This window comes from Chiloscyllium punctatum, chromosome 34, assembly GCF_047496795.1.
Source record: "Chiloscyllium punctatum isolate Juve2018m chromosome 34, sChiPun1.3, whole genome shotgun sequence".
Taxonomy (NCBI): Eukaryota; Metazoa; Chordata; class Chondrichthyes; order Orectolobiformes; family Hemiscylliidae; genus Chiloscyllium; species Chiloscyllium punctatum.
The window spans coordinates 38,189,313-38,211,407 of NC_092772.1; the positions used below are offsets into that span (position 1 = coordinate 38,189,313).

General features: G+C 50.7%; 1 protein-coding gene across 1 annotated transcript in view; it reads right to left on the bottom strand.

Moving 5' to 3' along the window:
• Positions 1-22,095, bottom strand: part of LOC140458716 (uncharacterized) — a 131,520-nt gene that overhangs the window by 42,822 nt on the left and 66,603 nt on the right. The window contains exons 5-13 of the mRNA XM_072553379.1: positions 20,754-20,858; positions 20,394-20,690; positions 20,106-20,258; positions 19,770-19,970; positions 19,489-19,682; positions 18,474-18,666; positions 18,162-18,410; positions 17,994-18,098; positions 15,522-16,250 (exon numbers count right to left, since the gene is read on the bottom strand). Of these exons, the coding sequence (XP_072409480.1) occupies positions 15,522-16,250; positions 17,994-18,098; positions 18,162-18,410; positions 18,474-18,666; positions 19,489-19,682; positions 19,770-19,970; positions 20,106-20,258; positions 20,394-20,690; positions 20,754-20,858 (2,226 nt within the window). The remainder of the gene's footprint in view (positions 1-15,521; positions 16,251-17,993; positions 18,099-18,161; positions 18,411-18,473; positions 18,667-19,488; positions 19,683-19,769; positions 19,971-20,105; positions 20,259-20,393; positions 20,691-20,753; positions 20,859-22,095) is intronic.

The window sequence follows — 22,095 nt, forward strand, 5'->3', positions numbered from 1 at the left end:
GCTGGTTGTTGCTGGGGCTGATGTGCTGGTTGTTGCTGGGGATGATGTACTGGTTGTTGCTGGGGTCGATGTTCTGGTTGTTGCTGGGGTTGATGTGCTGGTTGCTGCTTTGGTTGATGTACTGGTTGATGCTGGGGTTGATGTACTGGTTGTTGCTGGGGTTGATGTGCTGGTTGTTGCTGGCGTTGATGTACTGGTTGTTGCTGGGGTTGATGTGCTGGTTGTTGCTGGGGCTGATGTGCTGGTTGTTGCTGGGGCTGATGTGCTGGTTGTTGCTGGGGTTGATATACTGGTTGTTGCTGGGGTCGATGTTCTGGTTGCTGCTGGGATCGATGTGCTGGTTGTTGCTGGGATCGATGTACTGGTTGTTGCTGGGATCGATGTACTGGTTGTTGCTGGGATCGATGTGTTGGTTATTGTTCGGGTCGATGTACTGGTTGCTGCTGGGGTTGATGTGCGGGTTGTTGCTGGGGTTGATGTGCCGGTTGTTGCTGGGGTCGATGTGCTGGTTGCTTCCGCGGTCGATGTGCTGGTTCCTGCTGGGGTTGATGTGCTGGTTGTTGCTGGGATCGATGTACTGGTTGTTGCTGGGATCGATGTGTTGGTTATTGTTCGGGTCGATGTACTGGTTGCTGCTGGAGTTGATGTGCGGGTTGTTGCTGGGGTTGATGTGCTGGTTGTTGCTGGGGTCGATGTGCTGGTTGCTTCCGCGGTCGATGTGCTGGTTCCTGCTGGGGTTGATGTGCTGGTTGTTGCTGGGGTTGATGTGCTGGTTGTTGCTGGGATCGATGTACTGGTTGTTGCTGGGATCGATGTGTTGGTTATTGTTCGGGTCGATGTACTGGTTGCTGCTGGGGTTGATGTGCGGGTTGTTGCTGGGGTTGATGTGCCGGTTGTTGCTGGGGTCGATGTGCTGGTTGCTTCCGCGGTCGATGTGCTGGTTCCTGCTGGGGTTGATGTGCTGGTTGTTGCTGGTGTTGATGTGCTGGCTGTTGGTGGGGGTGATGTACTGGGTGTTGCTGGTGGTGATGTTCTGGTTGTTGCTGGGTTTGATGTGCTGATTGTTGCTGGTGTCGTTGTACTGGTTGTTGCTGGAGCCGATGTACTGGTTGTTGCTGGCGTTGATGTGCTGGTTGCGACTGGTGTTAATGTACTGGTTGTTGGTGGGGTTGATCTACTGGTTGTTGCTGGGGTTGATGTGCTGGTTGTGACTGGGGTTGATGTGCTGGTTGTTGCTGGGGCTGATGTAATGGTTGTTGCTGGGGATGATATACTGGTTGTTACTGGGGTTGATGTGCTGGTTGTTGCTGGCGATGATGTAATGGTTGTTGCTGGGGATGATATACTGGTTGTTACTGGGGTTGATGTGCTGGTTGTTGCTGGGGCTGATGTAATGGTTGTTGCTGGGGATGATGTACTGGTTGTTGCTGGGGTCGATGTTCTGGTTGTTGCTGGGGTTGATGTGCTGGTTGCTGCTTTGGTTGATGTACTGGTTGATGCTGGGGTTGATGTACTGGTTGTTGCTGGGGTTGATGTGCTGGTTGTTGCTGGGGTTGATGTGCTGGATGTTGGTGGGGTTGATGTGCTGGTTGTTGCTGGGGCTGATGTGCTGGTTGTTGCTGGGGTTGATGTACTGGTTGTTGCTGGGGTCGATGTTCTGGTTGCTGCTGGAATCGATGTCCTTGTTGTTGCTTTGGTTGATGTACTGGTTGATGCTGGGGTTGATGTACTGGTTGTTGCTGGGGTTGATTTACTGGTTGTTGCTGGGGTTGATGTGCTGGTTGTTGCTGGGGTTGATGTGCTGGTTGTTGCTGGGGTTGATGTGCTGGTTGTTGCTGGGGTTGATGTGCTGGTTGTTGCTGGGGATGAAGTGCTGGTTGTTGCTGGGGCTGATGTGCTGGTTGTTGCAAGGTTTGATATACTGGTTGTTGCTGGGGTCGATGTTCTGGTTGCTGCTGGGATCGATGTCCTGGTTGTTGCTTTGGTTGATGTACTGGTTGATGCTGGGGTTGATGTACTGTTTGTTGCTGGGGTTGTATTACTGGTTGTTGCTGGGGTTGAAGTGCTGGTTGTTGCTGGGGTTGATGTGCTGGTTGTTGCTGGGGTTGATGTGCTGGATGTTGGTGGGGTTGATGTGCTGGTTGTTGCTGGGGCTGATGTGCTGGTTGTTGCTGGGGTTGATGTACTGGTTGTTGCTGGGGTTGATGTGCTGGTTGTGACTGGGGTTGATGTGCTGGTTGTTGCTGGGGCTGATGTAATGGTTGTTGCTGGGGATGATATACTGGTTGTTACTGGGGTTGATGTGCTGGTTGTTGCTGGCGATGATGTCCTGGTTGTTGCTAGATTTGATGTAATGGTTGTTGTTTGGATCGATGTAATTGTTGTTGCTGGGGGTGATGTACTCGTTGCTGGGGGTGATGTACTGGTTGTTGCTGGGTTTGATGTGCTGATTGTTGCTGGGTTTGATGTACTGGTTGTTGCTGGGGGTGATGTACTGGTTGTTACTGGGGGTGATGTGCTGATTGTTGCCGGGGTTGATGTGCTGGTTGCTGCTGGGATCGATGTACTGGTTGTTGCTATATTTGATGCACTGGTTGTTGCTGGGATCGATGTGCTGGTGGTTGCTGGGGTTGATGTACTGGTTATTGCTGGGGTTAATGTGCTGGTTGTTGCTGGTGTTGATGTGCTGGATGTTGGTGGGGTTGATGTGCTGGTTGTTGCTGGGGCTGATGTGCTGGTTGTTGCTGGGGATGATGTACTGGTTGTTGCTGGGGTCGATGTTCTGGTTGTTGCTGGGGTTGATGTGCTGGTTGCTGCTTTGGTTGATGTACTGGTTGATGCTGGGGTTGATGTACTGGTTGTTGCTGGGGTTGATGTGCTGGTTGTTGCTGGCGTTGATGTACTGGTTGTTGCTGGGGTTGATGTGCTGGTTGTTGCTGGGGCTGATGTGCTGGTTGTTGCTGGGGCTGATGTGCTGGTTGTTGCTGGGGTTGATATACTGGTTGTTGCTGGGGTCGATGTTCTGGTTGCTGCTGGGATCGATGTGCTGGTTGTTGCTGGGATCGATGTACTGGTTGTTGCTGGGATCGATGTACTGGTTGTTGCTGGGATCGATGTGTTGGTTATTGTTCGGGTCGATGTACTGGTTGCTGCTGGGGTTGATGTGCGGGTTGTTGCTGGGGTTGATGTGCCGGTTGTTGCTGGGGTCGATGTGCTGGTTGCTTCCGCGGTCGATGTGCTGGTTCCTGCTGGGGTTGATGTGCTGGTTGTTGCTGGGATCGATGTACTGGTTGTTGCTGGGATCGATGTGTTGGTTCTTGTTCGGGTCGATGTACTGGTTGCTGCTGGAGTTGATGTGCGGGTTGTTGCTGGGGTTGATGTGCTGGTTGTTGCTGGGGTAGATGTGCTGGTTGCTTCCGCGGTCGATGTGCTGGTTCCTGCTGGGGTTGATGTACTGGTTGCTGCTGGGGTTGATGTACTGGTTGTTGCTGTGGTTGATGTGCTGGTTGTTGCTGGCGTTGATGTACTGGTTGTTGCTGGGGATGATATGCTGGTTGTTGCTGGGGTTGATGTACTGCTTGTTGCTGGGGTTGATGTACTGGTTGTTTCTGGATTTGATTTACTGGTTGTTGCTGGGATCGATGTACTGGTTGTTGCTGGGGTTGATGTACTGGTTGTTGCTGGGGTTGATGTCCTGATTGTTGCTGGGGTTGATGTGCTGGAAGTTGCTGTGGTTGATGTACTGGTTGCTGCTGGGGTTGATGTACTGGTTGTTGCTGTGGTTGATGTGCTGGTTGTTGCTGGCGTTGATGTACTGGTTGTTGCTGGGGTTGATGTGCTGGTTGTTGCTGGGGCTGATGTGCTGGTTGTTGCTGGGGCTGATGTGCTGGTTGTTGCTGGGGTTGATATACTGGTTGTTGCTGAAATCGATGTACTGGTTGTTGCTGGGATCGATGTGCTGGTTGTTGCTGGGATCGATGTATTGGTTGTTTCTGGGATCAAAGTACTGGTTGTTGCTAGGGTTGATGTGCTGGTTGTTGCTGGGGTCGATGTGCTGGTTGTTGCTGGGGTTAATGTACTGGTTGTTGCTGGGGTTGATGTGGTGGTTGCTGTTAGGGTTGATGTGCTGGTTGTTGCTGGGGTTGATGTGCTGGTTGTTGCCGGGATCGATGTGCTGGTTGTTTCTATTGGGGTTGATGTGCTGGTTGTGGCTAGGGTTGATGTACTGGTTGTTTTTGTTGGGGTTGATGTACTGGTTGTTGCTGAAATCGATGTACTGGTTGTTGCTGGGGTTGATGTACTGGTTGTTGCTGGGATCGATGTACTGGTTGTTGCTGGGATCGATGTACTGGTTGTTGCTGGGATCGATGTGTTGGTTATTGTTCGGGTCGATGTACTGGTTGCTGCTGGGGTTGATGTGCGGGTTGTTGCTGGGGTTGATGTGCTGGTTGTTGCTGGGGTCGATGTGCTGGTTGCTTCCGCGGTCGATGTGCTGGTTCCTACTGGGGTTGATGTGCTGGTTGTTGCTGGTGTTGATGTGCTGGCTGTTGCTGGGGGTGATGTACTGGGTGTTGCTGGTGGTGATGTTCTGGTTGTTGCTGGGTTTGATGTGCTGATTGTTGCTGGTGTCGTTGTACTGGTTGTTGCTGGAGCCGATGTACTGGTTGTTGCTGGCGTTGATGTGCTGGTTGCTACTGGTGTTAATGTACTGGTTGTTGGTGGGGTTGATCTACTGGTTGTTGCTGGAGTTGATGTGCTGGTTGTTGGTGGGGTTGATCTACTGGTTGTTGCTGGGGTTGATGTGCTGGTTGTTGCTGGGGCTGATGTAATGGTTGTTGCTGGGGATGATGTGCTGGTTGTTGCTGGGGTTGATGTACTGCTTGTTGCTGGGGTTGATGTACTGGTTGTTTCTGGATTTGATTTACTGGTTGTTGCTGGGATCGATGTACTGGTTGTTGCTGGGATCGATGTACTGGTTGTTGCTGGGGTTGATGTACTGGTTGTTGCTGGGGTTGATGTCCTGATTGTTGCTGGGGTTGATGTGCTGGTTGTTGCTGTGGTTGATGTACTGGTTGCTGCTGGGGTTGATGTACTGGTTGTTGCTGTGGTTGATGTACTGGTTGTTGCTGGGGTTGATGTACTGGTTGTTGCTGGTGTCAATGAACTGGTTGTTGCTGGGGTTGATGTGCTGGTTGTTGCTGGGGTCGATGTGCTGGTTGTTGCTGGGGTTAATGTACTGGTTGTTGCTGGGGTTGATGTGGTGGTTGCTGTTAGGGTTGATGTGCTGGTTGTTGCTGGGGTCGATGTGCTGGTTGTTGCTGGGGTTAATGTACTGGTTGTTGCTGGGGTTGATGTGGTGGTTGCTGTTAGGGTCGATGTGCTGGTTGTTACTGGGGTTGATGTGCTGGTTGTTGCCGGGATCGATGTGCTGGTTGTTTCTGTTGGGGTTGATGTGCTGGTTGTGGCTGGGGCTGATGTAATGGTTGTTGCTGGGGATGATGTGCTGGTTGTTGCTGGGGTTGATGTACTGCTTGTTGCTGGGGTTGATGTACTGGTTGTTTCTGGATTTGATTTACTGGTTGTTGCTGGGATCGATGTACTGGTTGTTGCTGGGATCGATGTACTGGTTGTTGCTGGAGTCGATGTGCTGGTTGTTGGTGGGGTTGATCTACTGGTTGTTGCTGGGGTTGATGTGCTGGTTGTTGCTGGGGCTGATGTAATGGTTGTTGCTGGGGATGATGTGCTGGTTGTTGCTGGGGTTGATGTACTGCTTGTTGCTGGGGTTGATGTACTGGTTGTTTCTGGATTTGATTTACTGGTTGTTGCTGGGATCGATGTACTGGTTGTTGCTGGGATCGATGTACTGGTTGCTGCTGGGGTTGATGTACTGGTTGTTGCTGTGGTTGATGTACTGGTTGTTGCTGGGGTTGATGTACTGGTTGTTGCTGGTGTCAATGAACTGGTTGTTGCTGGGGTTGATGTGCTGGTTGTTGCTGGGGTCGATGTGCTGGTTGTTGCTGGGGTTAATGTACTGGTTGTTGCTGGGGTTGATGTGGTGGTTGCTGTTAGGGTTGATGTGCTGGTTGTTGCTGGGGTCGATGTGCTGGTTGTTGCTGGGGTTAATGTACTGGTTGTTGCTGGGGTTGATGTGGTGGTTGCTGTTAGGGTTGATGTGCTGGTTGTTGCTGGGGTCGATGTGCTGGTTGTTGCTGGGGTTAATGTACTGGTTGTTGCTGGGGTTGATGTGGTGGTTGCTGTTAGGGCCGATGTGCTGGTTGTTACTGGGGTTGATGTGCTGGTTGTTGCCGGGATCGATGTGCTGGTTGTTTCTGTTGGGGTTGATGTGCTGGTTGTGGCTGGGGCTGATGTACTGGTTGTTGCTGGGGATGATGTGCTGGTTGTTGCTGGGGTTGATGTACTGCTTGTTGCTGGGGTTGATGTACTGGTTGTTTCTGGATTTGATTTACTGGTTGTTGCTGGGATCGATGTACTGGTTGTTGCTGGGATCGATGTACTGGTTGTTGCTGGGATCGATGTACTGGTTGTTGCTGGGATCGATGTACTGGTTGTTGCTGGGGTTGATGTACTGGTTGTTGCTGGGGTTGATGTCCTGATTGTTGCTGGGGTTGATGTGCTGGTTGTTGCTGTGGTTGATGTACTGGTTGCTGCTGGGGTTGATGTACTGGTTGTTGCTGTGGTTGATGTGCTGGTTGTTGCTGGCGTTGATGTACTGGTTGTTGCTGGGGTTGATGTGCTGGTTGTTGCTGGGGCTGATGTGCTGGTTGTTGCTGGGGCTGATGTGCTGGTTGTTGCTGGGGTTGATATACTGGTTTTTGCTGGGGTCGATGTTCTGTTTGCTGCTGGGATCGATGTGCTGGTTGTTGCTGGGATCGATGTACTGGTTGTTGCTGGGATCGATGTACTGGTTGTTGCTGGGATCGATGTGTTGGTTATTGTTCGGGTCGATGTACTGGTTGCTGCTGGGGTTGATGTGCGGGTTGTTGCTGGGGTTGATGTGCTGGTTGTTGCTGGGGTCGATGTGCTGGTTGCTTCCGCGGTCGATGTGCTGTTTCCTACTGGGGTTGATGTGCTGGTTGTTGCTGGTGTTGATGTGCTGGCTGTTGCTGGGGGTGATGTACTGGGTGTTGCTGGTGGTGATGTTCTGGTTGTTGCTGGGTTTGATGTGCTGATTGTTGCTGGTGTCGTTGTACTGGTTGTTGCTGGAGCCGATGTACTGGTTGTTGCTGGCGTTGATGTGCTGGTTGCTACTGGTGTTAATGTACTGGTTGTTGGTGGGGTTGATCTACTGGTTGTTGCTGGGGTTGATGTGCTGGTTGTGACTGGGGTTGATGTGCTGGTTGTTGCTGGGGCTGATGTAATGGTTGTTGCTGGGGATGATGTGCTGGTTGTTGCTGGGGTTGATGTACTGCTTGTTGCTGGGGTTGATGTACTGGTTGTTTCTGGATTTGATTTACTGGTTGTTGCTGGGATCGATGTACTGGTTGTTGCTGGGATCGATGTACTGGTTGTTGCTGGGGTTGATGTACTGGTTGTTGCTGGGGTTGATGTCCTGATTGTTGCTGGGGTTGATGTGCTGGTTGTTGCTGTGGTTGATGTACTGGTTGCTGCCGGGGTTGATGTACTGGTTGTTGCTGTGGTTGATGTGCTGGTTGTTGCTGGCGTTGATGTACTGGTTGTTGCTGGGGTTGATGTGCTGGTTGTTGCTGGGGCTGATGTGCTGGTTGTTGCTGGGGCTGATGTGCTGGTTGTTGCTGGGGTTGATATACTGGTTGTTGCTGAAATCGATGTACTGGTTGTTGCTGGGATCGATGTGCTGGTTGTTGCTGGGATCGATGTATTGGTTGTTTCTGGGATCAAAGTACTGGTTGTTGCTAGGGTTGATGTGCTGGTTGTTGCTGGGGTCGATGTGCTGGTTGTTGCTGGGGTTAATGTACTGGTTGTTGCTGGGGTTGATGTGGTGGTTGCTGTTAGGGTTGATGTGCTGGTTGTTGCTGGGGTTGATGTGCTGGTTGTTGCCGGGATCGATGTGCTGGTTGTTTCTATTGGGGTTGATGTGCTGGTTGTGGCTGGGGTTGATGTACTGGTTGTTTTTGTTGGGGTTGATGTACTGGTTGTTGCTGAAATCGATGTACTGGTTGTTGCTGGAATCGATGTGCTGGTTGTTGCTGGGATCGATGTACTGGTTGCTGCTGGGGTCGATGTACTGGTTGTTAATGGGGAGGATGTACTCGTTGTTGTTTGGATCCATGTAATTGTTGTTGCTGGGGGTGATGTACTGGTTGTTGCTGGGGGTGATGTACTGGTTGTTGCTGGGTTTGATGTGCTGATTGTTGCTGGGATCGATGTACTGGTTGTTGCTGGGGTTGATGTGCGGGTTGTTGCTGGGGTTGATGTGCTGGTTGTTGCTGGGGTCGATGTGCTGGTTGCTTCCGCGGTCGATGTGCTGGTTCCTACTGGGGTTGATGTGCTGGTTGTTGCTGGTGTTGATGTGCTGGCTGTTGCTGGGGGTGATGTACTGGGTGTTGCTGGTGGTGATGTTCTGGTTGTTGCTGGGTTTGATGTGCTGATTGTTGCTGGTGTCGTTGTACTGGTTGTTGCTGGAGCCGATGTACTGGTTGTTGCTGGCGTTGATGTGCTGGTTGCTACTGGTGTTAATGTACTGGTTGTTGGTGGGGTTGATCTACTGGTTGTTGCTGGAGTTGATGTGCTGGTTGTTGGTGGGGTTGATCTACTGGTTGTTGCTGGGGTTGATGTGCTGGTTGTTGCTGGGGCTGATGTAATGGTTGTTGCTGGGGATGATGTGCTGGTTGTTGCTGGGGTTGATGTACTGCTTGTTGCTGGGGTTGATGTACTGGTTGTTTCTGGATTTGATTTACTGGTTGTTGCTGGGATCGATGTACTGGTTGTTGCTGGGATCGATGTACTGGTTGTTGCTGGGGTTGATGTACTGGTTGTTGCTGGGGTTGATGTCCTGATTGTTGCTGGGGTTGATGTGCTGGTTGTTGCTGTGGTTGATGTACTGGTTGCTGCTGGGGTTAATGTACTGGTTGTTGCTGTGGCTGATGTACTGGTTGTTGCTGGGGTTGATGTACTGGTTGTTGCTGGTGTCAATGAACTGGTTGTTGCTGGGGTTGATGTACTAGTTGTTGCTGGGGTCGATGTGCTGGTTGCTGCTGGGATCGATGTACTGGTTGTTGCTGTGGTTGATGTACTGGTTGTTGCTGGGGGTGATGTACTGGTTGTTGCTGGGGGTGATGTACTGGTTGTTGGTGGGTTTGATGTGCTGATTGTTACTGGGGTTGATGTACTGGTTGTTGCAGGTGTCGATGTACTGGTTGTTGCTGGGGTCGATGTGCTGGTTGTTACTGGGGATGATGTGCTGGTTGCTTCTGTGGTCGATGTGCTGGTTGTTGCTGGGGTTGTAGTAATGGTTGTTGCTGGATTTGATGTACTGGTTGTTGCTGGGGTCGATGTGCTGGTTGCTGCTGGGGTCGATGTACTGGTTGTTAATGGGGAGGATGTACTCGTTGTTGTTTGGATCCATGTAATTGTTGTTGCTGGGGGTGATGTACTGGTTGTTGCTGGGGGTGATGTACTGGTTGTTGCTGGGTTTGATGTGCTGATTGTTGCTGGGTTTGATGTACTGGTTGTTGCTGGGTTTGATGTACTGGATGTTGCTGGGGTTGATGTGCTGGTTGCTGCTGGGGTTGATATACTGGTTGTTGCTGGGTTTGATGTACTGGTTGTTGCTGGGGTTGATGTGCTGGTTGTTGCTGGGGTTGATGTACTGGTTGTTGCTGGGGTTGATGTGCTGATTGTTGCTGGGGTTAATGTCCTGGTTGTTGCTGGGGTTGATGTGCTGGTTGTTGCTGGGTTTGATGTACTGGTTGGTGCTGGGGTTGATGTACTGGTTGTTGCTGGGGTCGATGTTCTGATTGCTGCTGGGATCGCTGGACTGGTTGTTGCTGTGGTTGATGTACTGGTTGATGCTGGGGTTGATGTACTGGTTGTTGCTGGGGTTGATGTGCTGGTTGTTGCTGGAGTTGATGTGCTGGTTGTTGCTGGTGTCGATGTACTGGTTGTTGCTGGGTTTGATGTACTGGTTGTTGCTGGGGTTGATGTGCTGGTTGTTGCTGGGGTTGATGTGCTGGTTTTTGCTGGGGTTGATGTGCTGGTTGTTGCTGGGTTTGATGTACTGGTTGTTGCTGGGGTTGATGTACTGGTTGTTGCTGGGGTCGATGATCTGATTGCTGCTGGGATCGCTGGACTGGTTGTTTCTGTGGTTGATGTACTGGTTGATGCTGGGATCGATGCACTGGTTGTTGCTGGGGTTGATGTGCTGGTTGTTGCTGGAGTTGATGTGCTGGTTGTTGCTGGTGTCGATGTACTGGTTGTTGCTGGGTTCGATGTGCTGGTTGTTGCTGGGTTCGATGTGCTGGTTGTTGCTGGAGTTGATGTGCTGGTTGTTGCTGGTGTCGATGTGCTGGTTGTTGCTGGGTTCGATGTGCTGGTTGTTGCTAGGTTCGATGTGCTCGTTGTTGCTGGGTTCGATATGCTGGTTGTTTCTGGGGTTGATGTACTGCTTGTTGCTGGGGTTGATGTACTGGTTGTTGCTGGGATCGATGTGCTGGTTGTTGCTGGGGTCGATGTGCTCATTTTTGCTGTGGTTGATGTACTGCTTGTTGCTGGATGTGATGCACTGGTTGTTGCTGGGATCGATGCACTGGTTGTTGCTGGGTTTGATGTACTGGTTGATGCTGGGGTTGATGTACTGGTTGTTGCTGGGGTTGATGTGCTGGTTGTTGCTGGGGTTGATGTGCTGGTTGTTGCTGGGGTGGATGTGCTGCTTGTTGCTGGGGTTGATGTACTGGTTGATACTGGGATCGATGTGCTGGTTGTTGCTGGGTTTGATGTACTGGTTGTTGCTGGGTTTGATGTACTGGTTGTTGCTGGGGTTGATGTGCTGGTTGTTGCTGAGGTTGATGTACTGGTTGTTTCTGGATTTGATTTACTGGTTGTTGCTGGAATCGATGTACTGGTTGTTGCTGGGGTTGATGTACTGATTGTTGCTGGGGTTGATGTACTGGTTGTTGCTGGGGTTGATGTCCTGATTGTTGCTGGGGTTGATGTGCTGGTTGTTGCTGGGATCGATGTGCTGGTTGCTGCTGGGATCGATGTACTGGTCGTTGCTGTGGTTGATGTACTGGTTGTTGCTGGGGGTGATTTACTGGTTGTTGCTGGGGGTGATGTACTGGTTGTTGGTGGGTTTGTTGTGCTGATTTTTACTGGGGTTGATGTACTGGTTGTTGCAGGTGTCGATGTACTGGTTGTTGCTGGGGTCGATGTGCTGGTTGTTGCTGGTGTCGATGTACTGGTTGTTGCTGGGGTTGATGTGCTGGTTTTTGCTGGGGTTGATGTGCTGGTTGTTGCTGGGTTTGATGTACTGGTTGTTGCTGGGGTTGATGTACTGATTGCTGCTGGGATCGCTGGACTGGTTGTTTCTGTGGTTGATGTACTGGTTGATGCTGGGGTTGATGTACTGGTTGTTGCTGGGGTTGATGTGCTGGTTGTTGCTGGAGTTGATGTGCTGGTTGTTGCTGGTGTCGATGTACTGGTTGTAGCTGGGTTCGATGTGCTGGTTGTTGCTGGGTTCGATGTGCTGGTTGTTGCTGGAGTTGATGTGCTGGTTGTTGCTGGGGTCGATGATCTGATTGCTGCTGGGATCGCTGGACTGGTTGTTTCTGTGGTTGATGTACTGGTTGATGCTGGGGTTGATGTACTGGTTGTTGCTGGGGTTGATGTGCTGGTTGTTGCTGGAGTTGATGTGCTGGTTGTTGCAGGTGTCGATGTACTGGTTGTTGCTGGGTTCGATGTGCTGGTTGTTGCTGGGTTCGATGTGCTGGTTGTTGCTGGAGTTGATGTGCTGGTTGTTGCTGGTGTCGATGTGCTGGTTGTTGCTGGGTTCGATGTGCTGGTTGTTGCTAGGTTCGATGTGCTCGTTGTTGCTGGGTTCGATATGCTGGTTGTTTCTGGGGTTGATGTACTGCTTGTTGCTGGGGTTGATGTACTGGTTGTTGCTGGGATCGATGTGCTGGTTGTTGCTGGGGTCGATGTGCTCATTTTTGCTGTGGTTGATGTACTGCTTGTTGCTGGATGTGATGCACTGGTTGTTGCTGGGATCGATGCACTGGTTGTTGCTGGGTTTGATGTACTGGTTGATGCTGGGGTTGATGTACTGGTTGTTGCTGGGGTTGATGTGCTGGTTGTTGCTGGGGTTGATGTGCTGGTTGTTGCTGGGGTGGATGTGCTGCTTGTTGCTGGGGTTGATGTACTGGTTGTTGCTGGGATCGATGTGCTGGTTGTTGCTGGGTTTGATGTACTGGTTGTTGCTGGGTTTGATGTACTGGTTGTTGCTGGGGTTGATGTGCTGGTTGTTGCTGAGGTTGATGTACTGGTTGTTTCTGGATTTGATTTGCTGGTTGTTGCTGGAATCGATGTACTGGTTGTTGCTGGGGTTGATGTACTGATTGTTGCTGGGGTTGATGTGCTGGTTGTTGCTGGGATCGATGTGCTGGTTGCTGCTGGGATCGATGTACTGGTCGTTGCTGTGGTTGATGTACTGGTTGTTGCTGGGGGTGATGTACTGGTTGTTGCTGGGGGTGATGTACTGGTTGTTGGTGGGTTTGATGTGCTGATTTTTACTGGGGTTGATGTACTGGTTGTTGCAGGTGTCGATGTACTGGTTGTTGCTGGGGTCGTTGTGCTGGTTGTTGCTGGTGTCGATGTACTGGTTGTTGCTGGGGTTGATGTACTGGTTGTTACTGGGGTTGATGTACTGATTGTTGCTGGGGTTGATGTACTGGTTGTTGCTGGTGTCGATGTACTGGTTGTTGCTGGGGTTGATGTACTGGTTGTTGCTGGGATCGATGTACTGGTTGTTGCTGTGGTTGATGTACTGGTTGTTACTGGGGGTGATGTACTGGTTGTTGCTGGGGGTGATGTACTGGTTGTTGGTGGGTTTGATGTGCTGATTTTTACTGGGGTTGATGTACTGGTTGTTGCAGGTGTCGATGTACTGGTTGTTGCTGGTGTCGATGTACTGGTTGTTGCTGGTGTCGATGTGCTGGTTGTTACTGGGGTTGATGTGCTGGTTGCTTCTGTGGTCGATGTGCTGGTTGTTGCCGGGGTTGTAGTACTGGTTGTTGCTGGATTTGATGTACTGGTTGTTGCTGGGGTCGATGTACTGGTTGTTACTGGGGATGATGTACTGGTTGTTGCTAGATTTGATGTACTGGTTGTTGTTTGGATCGATGTAATTGTTGTTGCTGGGGGTGATGTACTGGTTGTTGCTGGGGGTGATGTACTGGTTGTTGCTGGGTTTGATGTGCTGATTGTTGCTGGGTTTGATGTACTGGTTGTTGCTGGGTTTGATGTACTGGTTGTTGCTGGGGGTGATGTACTGGGTGTTGCTGGTGGTGATGTTCTGGTTGTTGCTGGGTTTGATGTGCTGATTGTTGCTGGTGTCGTTGTACTGGTTGTTGCTGGAGCCGATGTACTGGTTGTTGCTGGCGTTGATGTGCTGGTTGCTACTGGTGTTAATGTACTGGTTGTTGGTGGGGTTGATCTACTGGTTGTTGCTGGAGTTGATGTGCTGGTTGTTGGTGGGGTTGATCTACTGGTTGTTGCTGGGGTTGATGTGCTGGTTGTTGCTGGGGTTGATCTACTGGTTGTTGCTGGGGATGATGTGCTGGTTGTTGCTGGGGTTGATGTACTGCTTGTTGCTGGGGTTGATGTACTGGTTGTTTCTGGATTTGATTTACTGGTTGTTGCTGGGATCGATGTACTGGTTGTTGCTGGGATCGATGTACTGGTTGTTGCTGGGGTTGATGTACTGGTTGTTGCTGGGGTTGATGTCCTGATTGTTGCTGGGGTTGATGTGCTGGTTGTTGCTGTGGTTGATGTACTGGTTGCTGCTGGGGTTAATGTACTGGTTGTTGCTGTGGCTGATGTACTGGTTGTTGCTGGGGTTGATGTACTGGTTGTTGCTGGTGTCAATGAACTGGTTGTTGCTGGGGTTGATGTACTAGTTGTTGCTGGGGTCGATGTGCTGGTTGCTGCTGGGATCGATGTACTGGTTGTTGCTGTGGTTGATGTACTGGTTGTTGCTGGGGGTGATGTACTGGTTGTTGCTGGGGGTGATGTACTGGTTGTTGGTGGGTTTGATGTGCTGATTGTTACTGGGGTTGATGTACTGGTTGTTGCAGGTGTCGATGTACTGGTTGTTGCTGGGGTCGATGTGCTGGTTGTTACTGGGGATGATGTGCTGGTTGCTTCTGTGGTCGATGTGCTGGTTGTTGCTGGGGTTGTAGTAATGGTTGTTGCTGGATTTGATGTACTGGTTGTTGCTGGGGTCGATGTGCTGGTTGCTGCTGGGGTCGATGTACTGGTTGTTAATGGGGAGGATGTACTCGTTGTTGTTTGGATCCATGTAATTGTTGTTGCTGGGGGTGATGTACTGGTTGTTGCTGGGGGTGATGTACTGGTTGTTGCTGGGTTTGATGTGCTGATTGTTGCTGGGTTTGATGTACTGGTTGTTGCTGGGTTTGATGTACTGGATGTTGCTGGGGTTGATGTGCTGGTTGCTGCTGGGGTTGATATACTGGTTGTTGCTGGGTTTGATGTACTGGTTGTTGCTGGGGTTGATGTGCTGGTTGTTGCTGGGGTTGATGTACTGGTTGTTGCTGGGGTTGATGTGCTGATTGTTGCTGGGGTTAATGTCCTGGTTGTTGCTGGGGTTGATGTGCTGGTTGTTGCTGGGTTTGATGTACTGGTTGGTGCTGGGGTTGATGTACTGGTTGTTGCTGGGGTCGATGTTCTGATTGCTGCTGGGATCGCTGGACTGGTTGTTGCTGTGGTTGATGTACTGGTTGATGCTGGGGTTGATGTACTGGTTGTTGCTGGGGTTGATGTGCTGGTTGTTGCTGGAGTTGATGTGCTGGTTGTTGCTGGTGTCGATGTACTGGTTGTTGCTGGGTTTGATGTACTGGTTGTTGCTGGGGTTGATGTGCTGGTTGTTGCTGGGGTTGATGTACTGGTTGTTGCTGAAATCGATGTACTGGTTGTTGCTGGAATCGATGTGCTGGTTGTTGCTGGGATCGATGTACTGGTTGCTGCTGGGGTCGATGTACTGGTTGTTAATGGGGAGGATGTACTCGTTGTTGTTTGGATCCATGTAATTGTTGTTGCTGGGGGTGATGTACTGGTTGTTGCTGGGGGTGATGTACTGGTTGTTGCTGGGTTTGATGTGCTGATTGTTGCTGGGATCGATGTACTGGTTGTTGCTGGGGTTGATGTGCGGGTTGTTGCTGGGGTTGATGTGCTGGTTGTTGCTGGGGTCGATGTGCTGGTTGCTTCCGCGGTCGATGTGCTGGTTCCTACTGGGGTTGATGTGCTGGTTGTTGCTGGTGTTGATGTGCTGGCTGTTGCTGGGGGTGATGTACTGGGTGTTGCTGGTGGTGATGTTCTGGTTGTTGCTGGGTTTGATGTGCTGATTGTTGCTGGTGTCGTTGTACTGGTTGTTGCTGGAGCCGATGTCCTGATTGTTGCTGGGGTTGATGTGCTGGTTGTTGCTGTGGTTGATGTACTGGTTTCTGCTGGGGTTGATGTACTGGTTGTTGCTGGGGTTGATGTACTGGTTGTTGCTGGTGTCAATGAACTGGTTGTTGCTGGGGTTGATGTACTAGTTGTTGCTGGGGTCGATGTGCTGGTTGCTGCTGGGATCGATGTACTGGTTGTTGCTGTGGTTGATGTACTGGTTGTTGCTGGGGGTGATGTACTGGTTGTTGCTGGGGGTGATGTACTGGTTGTTGGTGGGTTTGATGTGCTGATTGTTACTGGGGTTGATGTACTGGTTGTTGCAGGTGTCGATGTACTGGTTGTTGCTGGGGTCGATGTGCTGGTTGTTACTGGGGATGATGTGCTGGTTGCTTCTGTGGTCGATGTGCTGGTTGTTGCTGGGGTTGTAGTAATGGTTGTTGCTGGATTTGATGTACTGGTTGTTGCTGGGGTCGATGTGCTGGTTGCTGCTGGGGTCGATGTACTGGTTGTTAATGGGGAGGATATACTCGTTGTTGTTTGGATCCATGTAATTGTTGTTGCTGGGGGTGATGTACTGGTTGTTGCTGGGGGTGATGTACTGGTTGTTGCTGGGTTTGATGTGCTGATTGTTGCTGGGTTTGATGTACTGGTTGTTGCTGAGTTTGGTGTACTGGATGTTGCTGGGGTTGATGTGCTGGTTGCTGCTGGGGTTGATATACTGGTTGTTGCTGGGTTTGATGTACTGGTTGTTGCTGGGGTTGATGTGCTGGTTGTTGCTGGGGTTGATGTACTGGTTGTTGCTGGGGTTGATGTGCTGATTGTTGCTGGGGTTGATGTCCTGGTTGTTGCTGGGGTTGATGTGCTGGTTGTTGCCGGGTTTGATGTACTGGTTGGTGCTGGGGTTGATGTACTGGTTGTTGCTGGGGTCGATGTTCTGATTGCTGCTGGGATCGCTGGACTGGTTGTTGCTGTGGTTGATGTACTGGTTGATGCTGGGGTTGATGTACTGGTTGTTGCTGGGGTTGATGTGCTGGTTGTTGCTGGAGTTGATGTGCTGGTTGTTGCTGGTGTCGATGTACTGGTTGTTGCTGGGTTTGATGTACTGGTTGTTGCTGGGGTTGATGTGCTGGTTGTTGCTGGGGTTGATGTGCTGGTTTTTGCTGGGGTTGATGTGCTGGTTGTTGCTGGGTTTGATGTACTGGTTGTTGCTGGGGTTGATGTACTGGTTGTTGCTGGGGTCGATGATCTGATTGCTGCTGGGATCGCTGGACTGGTTGTTTCTGTGGTTGATGTACTGGTTGATGCTGGGATTGATGCACTGGTTGTTGCTGGGGTTGATGTGCTGGTTGTTGCTGGAGTTGATGTGCTGTTTGTTGCTGGTGTCGATGTACTGGTTGTTGCTGGGTTCGATGTGCTGGTTGTTGCTGGGTTCGATGTGCTGGTTGTTGCTGGAGTTGATGTGCTGGTTGTTGCTGGTGTCGATGTGCTGGTTGTTGCTGGGTTCGATGTGCTGGTTGTTGCTAGGTTCGATGTGCTCGTTGTTGCTGGGTTCGATATGCTGGTTGTTTCTGGGGTTGATGTACTGCTTGTTGCTGGGGTTGATGTACTGGTTGTTGCTGGGATCGATGTGCTGGTTGTTGCTGGGGTCGATGTGCTCATTTTTGCTGTGGTTGATGTACTGCTTGTTGCTGGATGTGATGCACTGGTTGTTGCTGGGATCGATGCACTGGTTGTTGCTGGGTTTGATGTACTGGTTGATGCTGGGGTTGATGTACTGGTTGTTGCTGGGGTTGATGTGCTGGTTGTTGCTGGGGTTGATGTGCTGGTTGTTGCTGGGGTGGATGTGCTGCTTGTTGCTGGGGTTGATGTACTGGTTGTTGCTGGGATCGATGTGCTGGTTGTTGCTGGGTTTGATGTACTGGTTGTTGCTGGGTTTGATGTACTGGTTGTTGCTGGGGTTGATGTGCTGGTTGTTGCTGAGGTTGATGTACTGGTTGTTTCTGGATTTGATTTACTGGTTGTTGCTGGAATCGATGTACTGGTTGTTGCTGGGGTTGATGTACTGATTGTTGCTGGGGTTGATGTACTGGTTGTTGCTGGGGTTGATGTCCTGATTGTTGCTGGGGTTGATGTGCTGGTTGTTGCTGGGATCGATGTGCTGGTTGCTGCTGGGATCGATGTACTGGTCGTTGCTGTGGTTGATGTACTGGTTGTTGCTGGGGGTGATTTACTGGTTGTTGCTGGGGGTGATGTACTGGTTGTTGGTGGGTTTGATGTGCTGATTTTTACTGGGGTTGATGTACTGGTTGTTGCAGGTGTCGATGTACTGGTTGTTGCTGGGGTCGATATGCTGGTTGTTGCTGGTGTCGATGTACTGGTTGTTGCTGGGGTTGATGTGCTGGTTTTTGCTGGGGTTGATGTGCTGGTTGTTGCTGGGTTTGATGTACTGGTTGTTGCTGGGGTTGATGTACTGGTTGTTGCTGGGGTCGATGATCTGATTGCTGCTGGGATCGCTGGACTGGTTGTTTCTGTGGTTGATGTACTGGTTGATGCTGGGGTTGATGTACTGGTTGTTGCTGGGGTTGATGTGCTGGTTGTTGCTGGAGTTGATGTGCTGGTTGTTGCTGGTGTCGATGTACTGGTTGTAGCTGGGTTCGATGTGCTGGTTGTTGCTGGGTTCGATGTGCTGGTTGTTGCTGGAGTTGATGTGCTGGTTTTTGCTGGGGTTGATGTGCTGGTTGTTGCTGGGTTTGATGTACTGGTTGTTGCTGGGGTTGATGTACTGGTTGTTGCTGGGGTCGATGATCTGATTGCTGCTGGGATCGCTGGACTGGTTGTTTCTGTGGTTGATGTACTGGTTGATGCTGGGGTTGATGTACTGGTTGTTGCTGGGGTTGATGTGCTGGTTGTTGCTGGAGTTGATGTGCTGGTTGTTGCTGGTGTCGATGTACTGGTTGTTGCTGGGTTCGATGTGCTGGTTGTTGCTGGGTTCGATGTGCTGGTTGTTGCTGGAGTTGATGTGCTGGTTGTTGCTGGTGTCGATGTGCTGGTTGTTGCTGGGTTCGATGTGCTGGTTGTTGCTAGGTTCGATGTGCTCGTTGTTGCTGGGTTCGATATGCTGGTTGTTTCTGGGGTTGATGTACTGCTTGTTGCTGGGGTTGATGTACTGGTTGTTGCTGGGATCGATGTGCTGGTTGTTGCTGGGGTCGATGTGCTCATTTTTGCTGTGGTTGATGTACTGCTTGTTGCTGGATGTGATGCACTGGTTGTTGCTGGGATCGATGCACTGGTTGTTGCTGGGTTTGATGTACTGGTTGATGCTGGGGTTGATGTACTGGTTGTTGCTGGGGTTGATGTGCTGGTTGTTGCTGGGGTTGATGTGCTGGTTGTTGCTGGGGTGGATGTGCTGCTTGTTGCTGGGGTTGATGTACTGGTTGTTGCTGGGATCGATGTGCTGGTTGTTGCTGGGTTTGATGTACTGGTTGTTGCTGGGTTTGATGTACTGGTTGTTGCTGGGGTTGATGTGCTGGTTGTTGCTGAGGTTGATGTACTGGTTGTTTCTGGATTTGATTTGCTGGTTGTTGCTGGAATCGATGTACTGGTTGTTGCTGGGGTTGATGTACTGATTGTTGCTGGGGTTGATGTACTGGTTGTTGCTGGGGTTGATGTCCTGATTGTTGCTGGGGTTGATGTGCTGGTTGTTGCTGGGATCGATGTGCTGGTTGCTGCTGGGATCGATGTACTGGTCGTTGCTGTGGTTGATGTACTGGTTGTTGCTGGGGGTGATGTACTGGTTGTTGCTGGGGGTGATGTACTGGTTGTTGGTGGGTTTGATGTGCTGATTTTTACTGGGGTTGATGTACTGGTTGTTGCAGGTGTCGATGTACTGGTTGTTGCTGGGGTCGTTGTGCTGGTTGTTGCTGGTGTCGATGTACTGGTTGTTGCTGGGGTTGATGTACTGGTTGTTACTGGGGTTGATGTACTGGTTGTTGCTGGGATCGATGTACTGGTTGTTGCTGTGGTTGATGTACTGGTTGTTACTGGGGGTGATGTACTGGTTGTTGCTGGGGGTGATGTACTGGTTGTTGGTGGGTTTGATGTGCTGATTTTTACTGGGGTTGATGTACTGGTTGTTGCAGGTGTCGATGTACTGGTTGTTGCTGGTGTCGATGTACTGGTTGTTGCTGGTGTCGATGTGCTGGTTGTTACTGGGGTTGATGTGCTGGTTGCTTCTGTGGTCGATGTGCTGGTTGTTGCCGGGGTTGTAGTACTGGTTGTTGCTGGATTTGATGTACTGGTTGTTGCTGGGGTCGATGTACTGGTTGTTACTGGGGATGATGTACTGGTTGTTGCTAGATTTGATGTACTGGTTGTTGTTTGGATCGATGTAATTGTTGTTGCTGGGGGTGATGTACTGGTTGTTGCTGGGGGTGATGTACTGGTTGTTGCTGGGTTTGATGTGCTGATTGTTGCTGGGTTTGATGTACTGGTTGTTGCTGGGTTTGATGTACTAGTTGTTGCTGGAGTTGATGTGCTGGTTGCTGCTGGGGTTGATGTACTGGTTGTTGCTGGGTTTGATGTACTGGTTGTTGCTGGGGTTGATGTGCTGGTTGTTGCTGGGGTTGATGTACTGGTTGTTGCTGGGGTTGACGTGCTGGTTGGTGCTGGGGTTGATGTACTGGTTGGTGCTGGGGTTGATGTACTGGTTGTTGCTGGGGTCGATGTTCTGATTGCTGCTGGGATCGCTGGACTGGTTGTTGCTGTGGTTGATGTACTGGTTGATGCTGGGGTTGATGTACTGGTTGTTGCTGGGGTTGATGTACTGGTTGTTGCTGGGGTTGATGTGCTGGATGTTGCTGGGGTTGATGTTCTGGTTGTTGCTGGAGTTGATGTGCTGGTTGTTGCTGGTGTCGATGTACTGGTTGTTGCTAGGTTCGATGTGCTGGTTGTTGCTGGGTTCGATGTGCTGGTTGTTGCTGGGGTTGATGTACTGGTTGTTGCTGGGGTTGATGTACTGGTTGTTGCTGGGATCGATGTGCTGGTTGTTGCTGGGGTCGATGTGCTAGTTGTTGCTGGGGTTGATGTACTGCTTGTTGCTGGATTTGATGCACTGGTTGTTGCTGGGATCGATGCACTGGTTGTTGCTGGGGTTGATTTACTGGTTGATGCTGTGGTCGATGTGCTAGTTGTTGCTGGGGTTGATGTACTGGTTGTAGCGGGGTTTGATGTACTGATTGTTGCTGGGGTTGATGTACTGGTTGTTGCTGGGATTGATGTACTGGTTGTTGCTGGGGTCGATGTGCTGGTTGTTACTGGGGTTGATGTGCTGGTTGCTTCTGTGGTCGATGTGCTGGTTGCTTCTGTGGTCGATGTGCTGGTTGTTGCCGGTGTTGTAGTACTGGTTGTTGCTGGATTTGATGTACTGGTTGTTGCTGGGGTCGATGTGCTGGTTGCTGCTGGGGTCGATGTACTGGTTGTTACTTGGGATGATGTACTGGTTGTTGCTAGATTTGATGTACTGGTTGTTGTTTGGATCGATGTAATTGTTGTTGCTGGGGGTGATGTACTGGTTGTTGCTGGGGGTGATGTGCTGATTGTTGCTGGGTTTGATGTACTGGTTGTTGCTGGGTTTGATGTACTGGTTGTTGCTGGGGTTGATGTGCTGGTTGCTGCTGGGGTCGATGTACTGGTTGTTACTGGGTTTGATGTACTGGTTGTTGCTGGGGTTGATGTGCTGGTTGTTACTGGGGTTGATGTGCTGGTTGCTTCTGTGGTCGATGTGCTGGTTGCTTCTGTGGTCGATGTGCTGGTTGTTGCCGGTGTTGTAGTACTGGTTGTTGCTGGATTTGATGTACTGGTTGTTGCTGGGGTCGATGTGCTGGTTGCTGCTGGGGTCGATGTACTGGTTGTTACTGGGGATGATGTACTGGTTGTTGCTAGATTTGATGTACTGATTGTTGTTTGGATCGATGTAATTGTTGTTGCTGGGGGTGATGTACTGGTTGTTGCTGGGGGTGATGTACTGGTTGTTGCTGGGTTTGATGTGCTGATTGTTGCTGGGTTTGATGTACTGGTTGTTGCTGGGTTTGATGTACTGGTTGTTGCTGGGGTTGATGTGCTGGTTGCTGCTGGGGTCGATGTACTGGTTGTTACTGGGTTTGATGTACTGGTTGTTGCTGGGGTTGATGTGCTGGTTGTTGCTGGGGTTGATGTACTGGTTGTTGCTGGGGTTGATGTGCTGGTTGTTGCTGGGGTTGATGTGCTGTTTGCTCTTGTGATCGATGTGCTGGTTGCTGCTGGAGTCAGTGTGCTGGCTCTTGCTGGTGTCGATGTACTGACTGCTGCTGGAGTTGATGTGCTGGTTGTTGCTGGGTTCGATGCACTGCTTGTTGCTGGGGTTGATGTACTGGTTGTTACTGGGGGTGATGTACTGGTTGTTGCTGGGGTTGATGTCCTGATTGTTGCTGGGGTTGATGT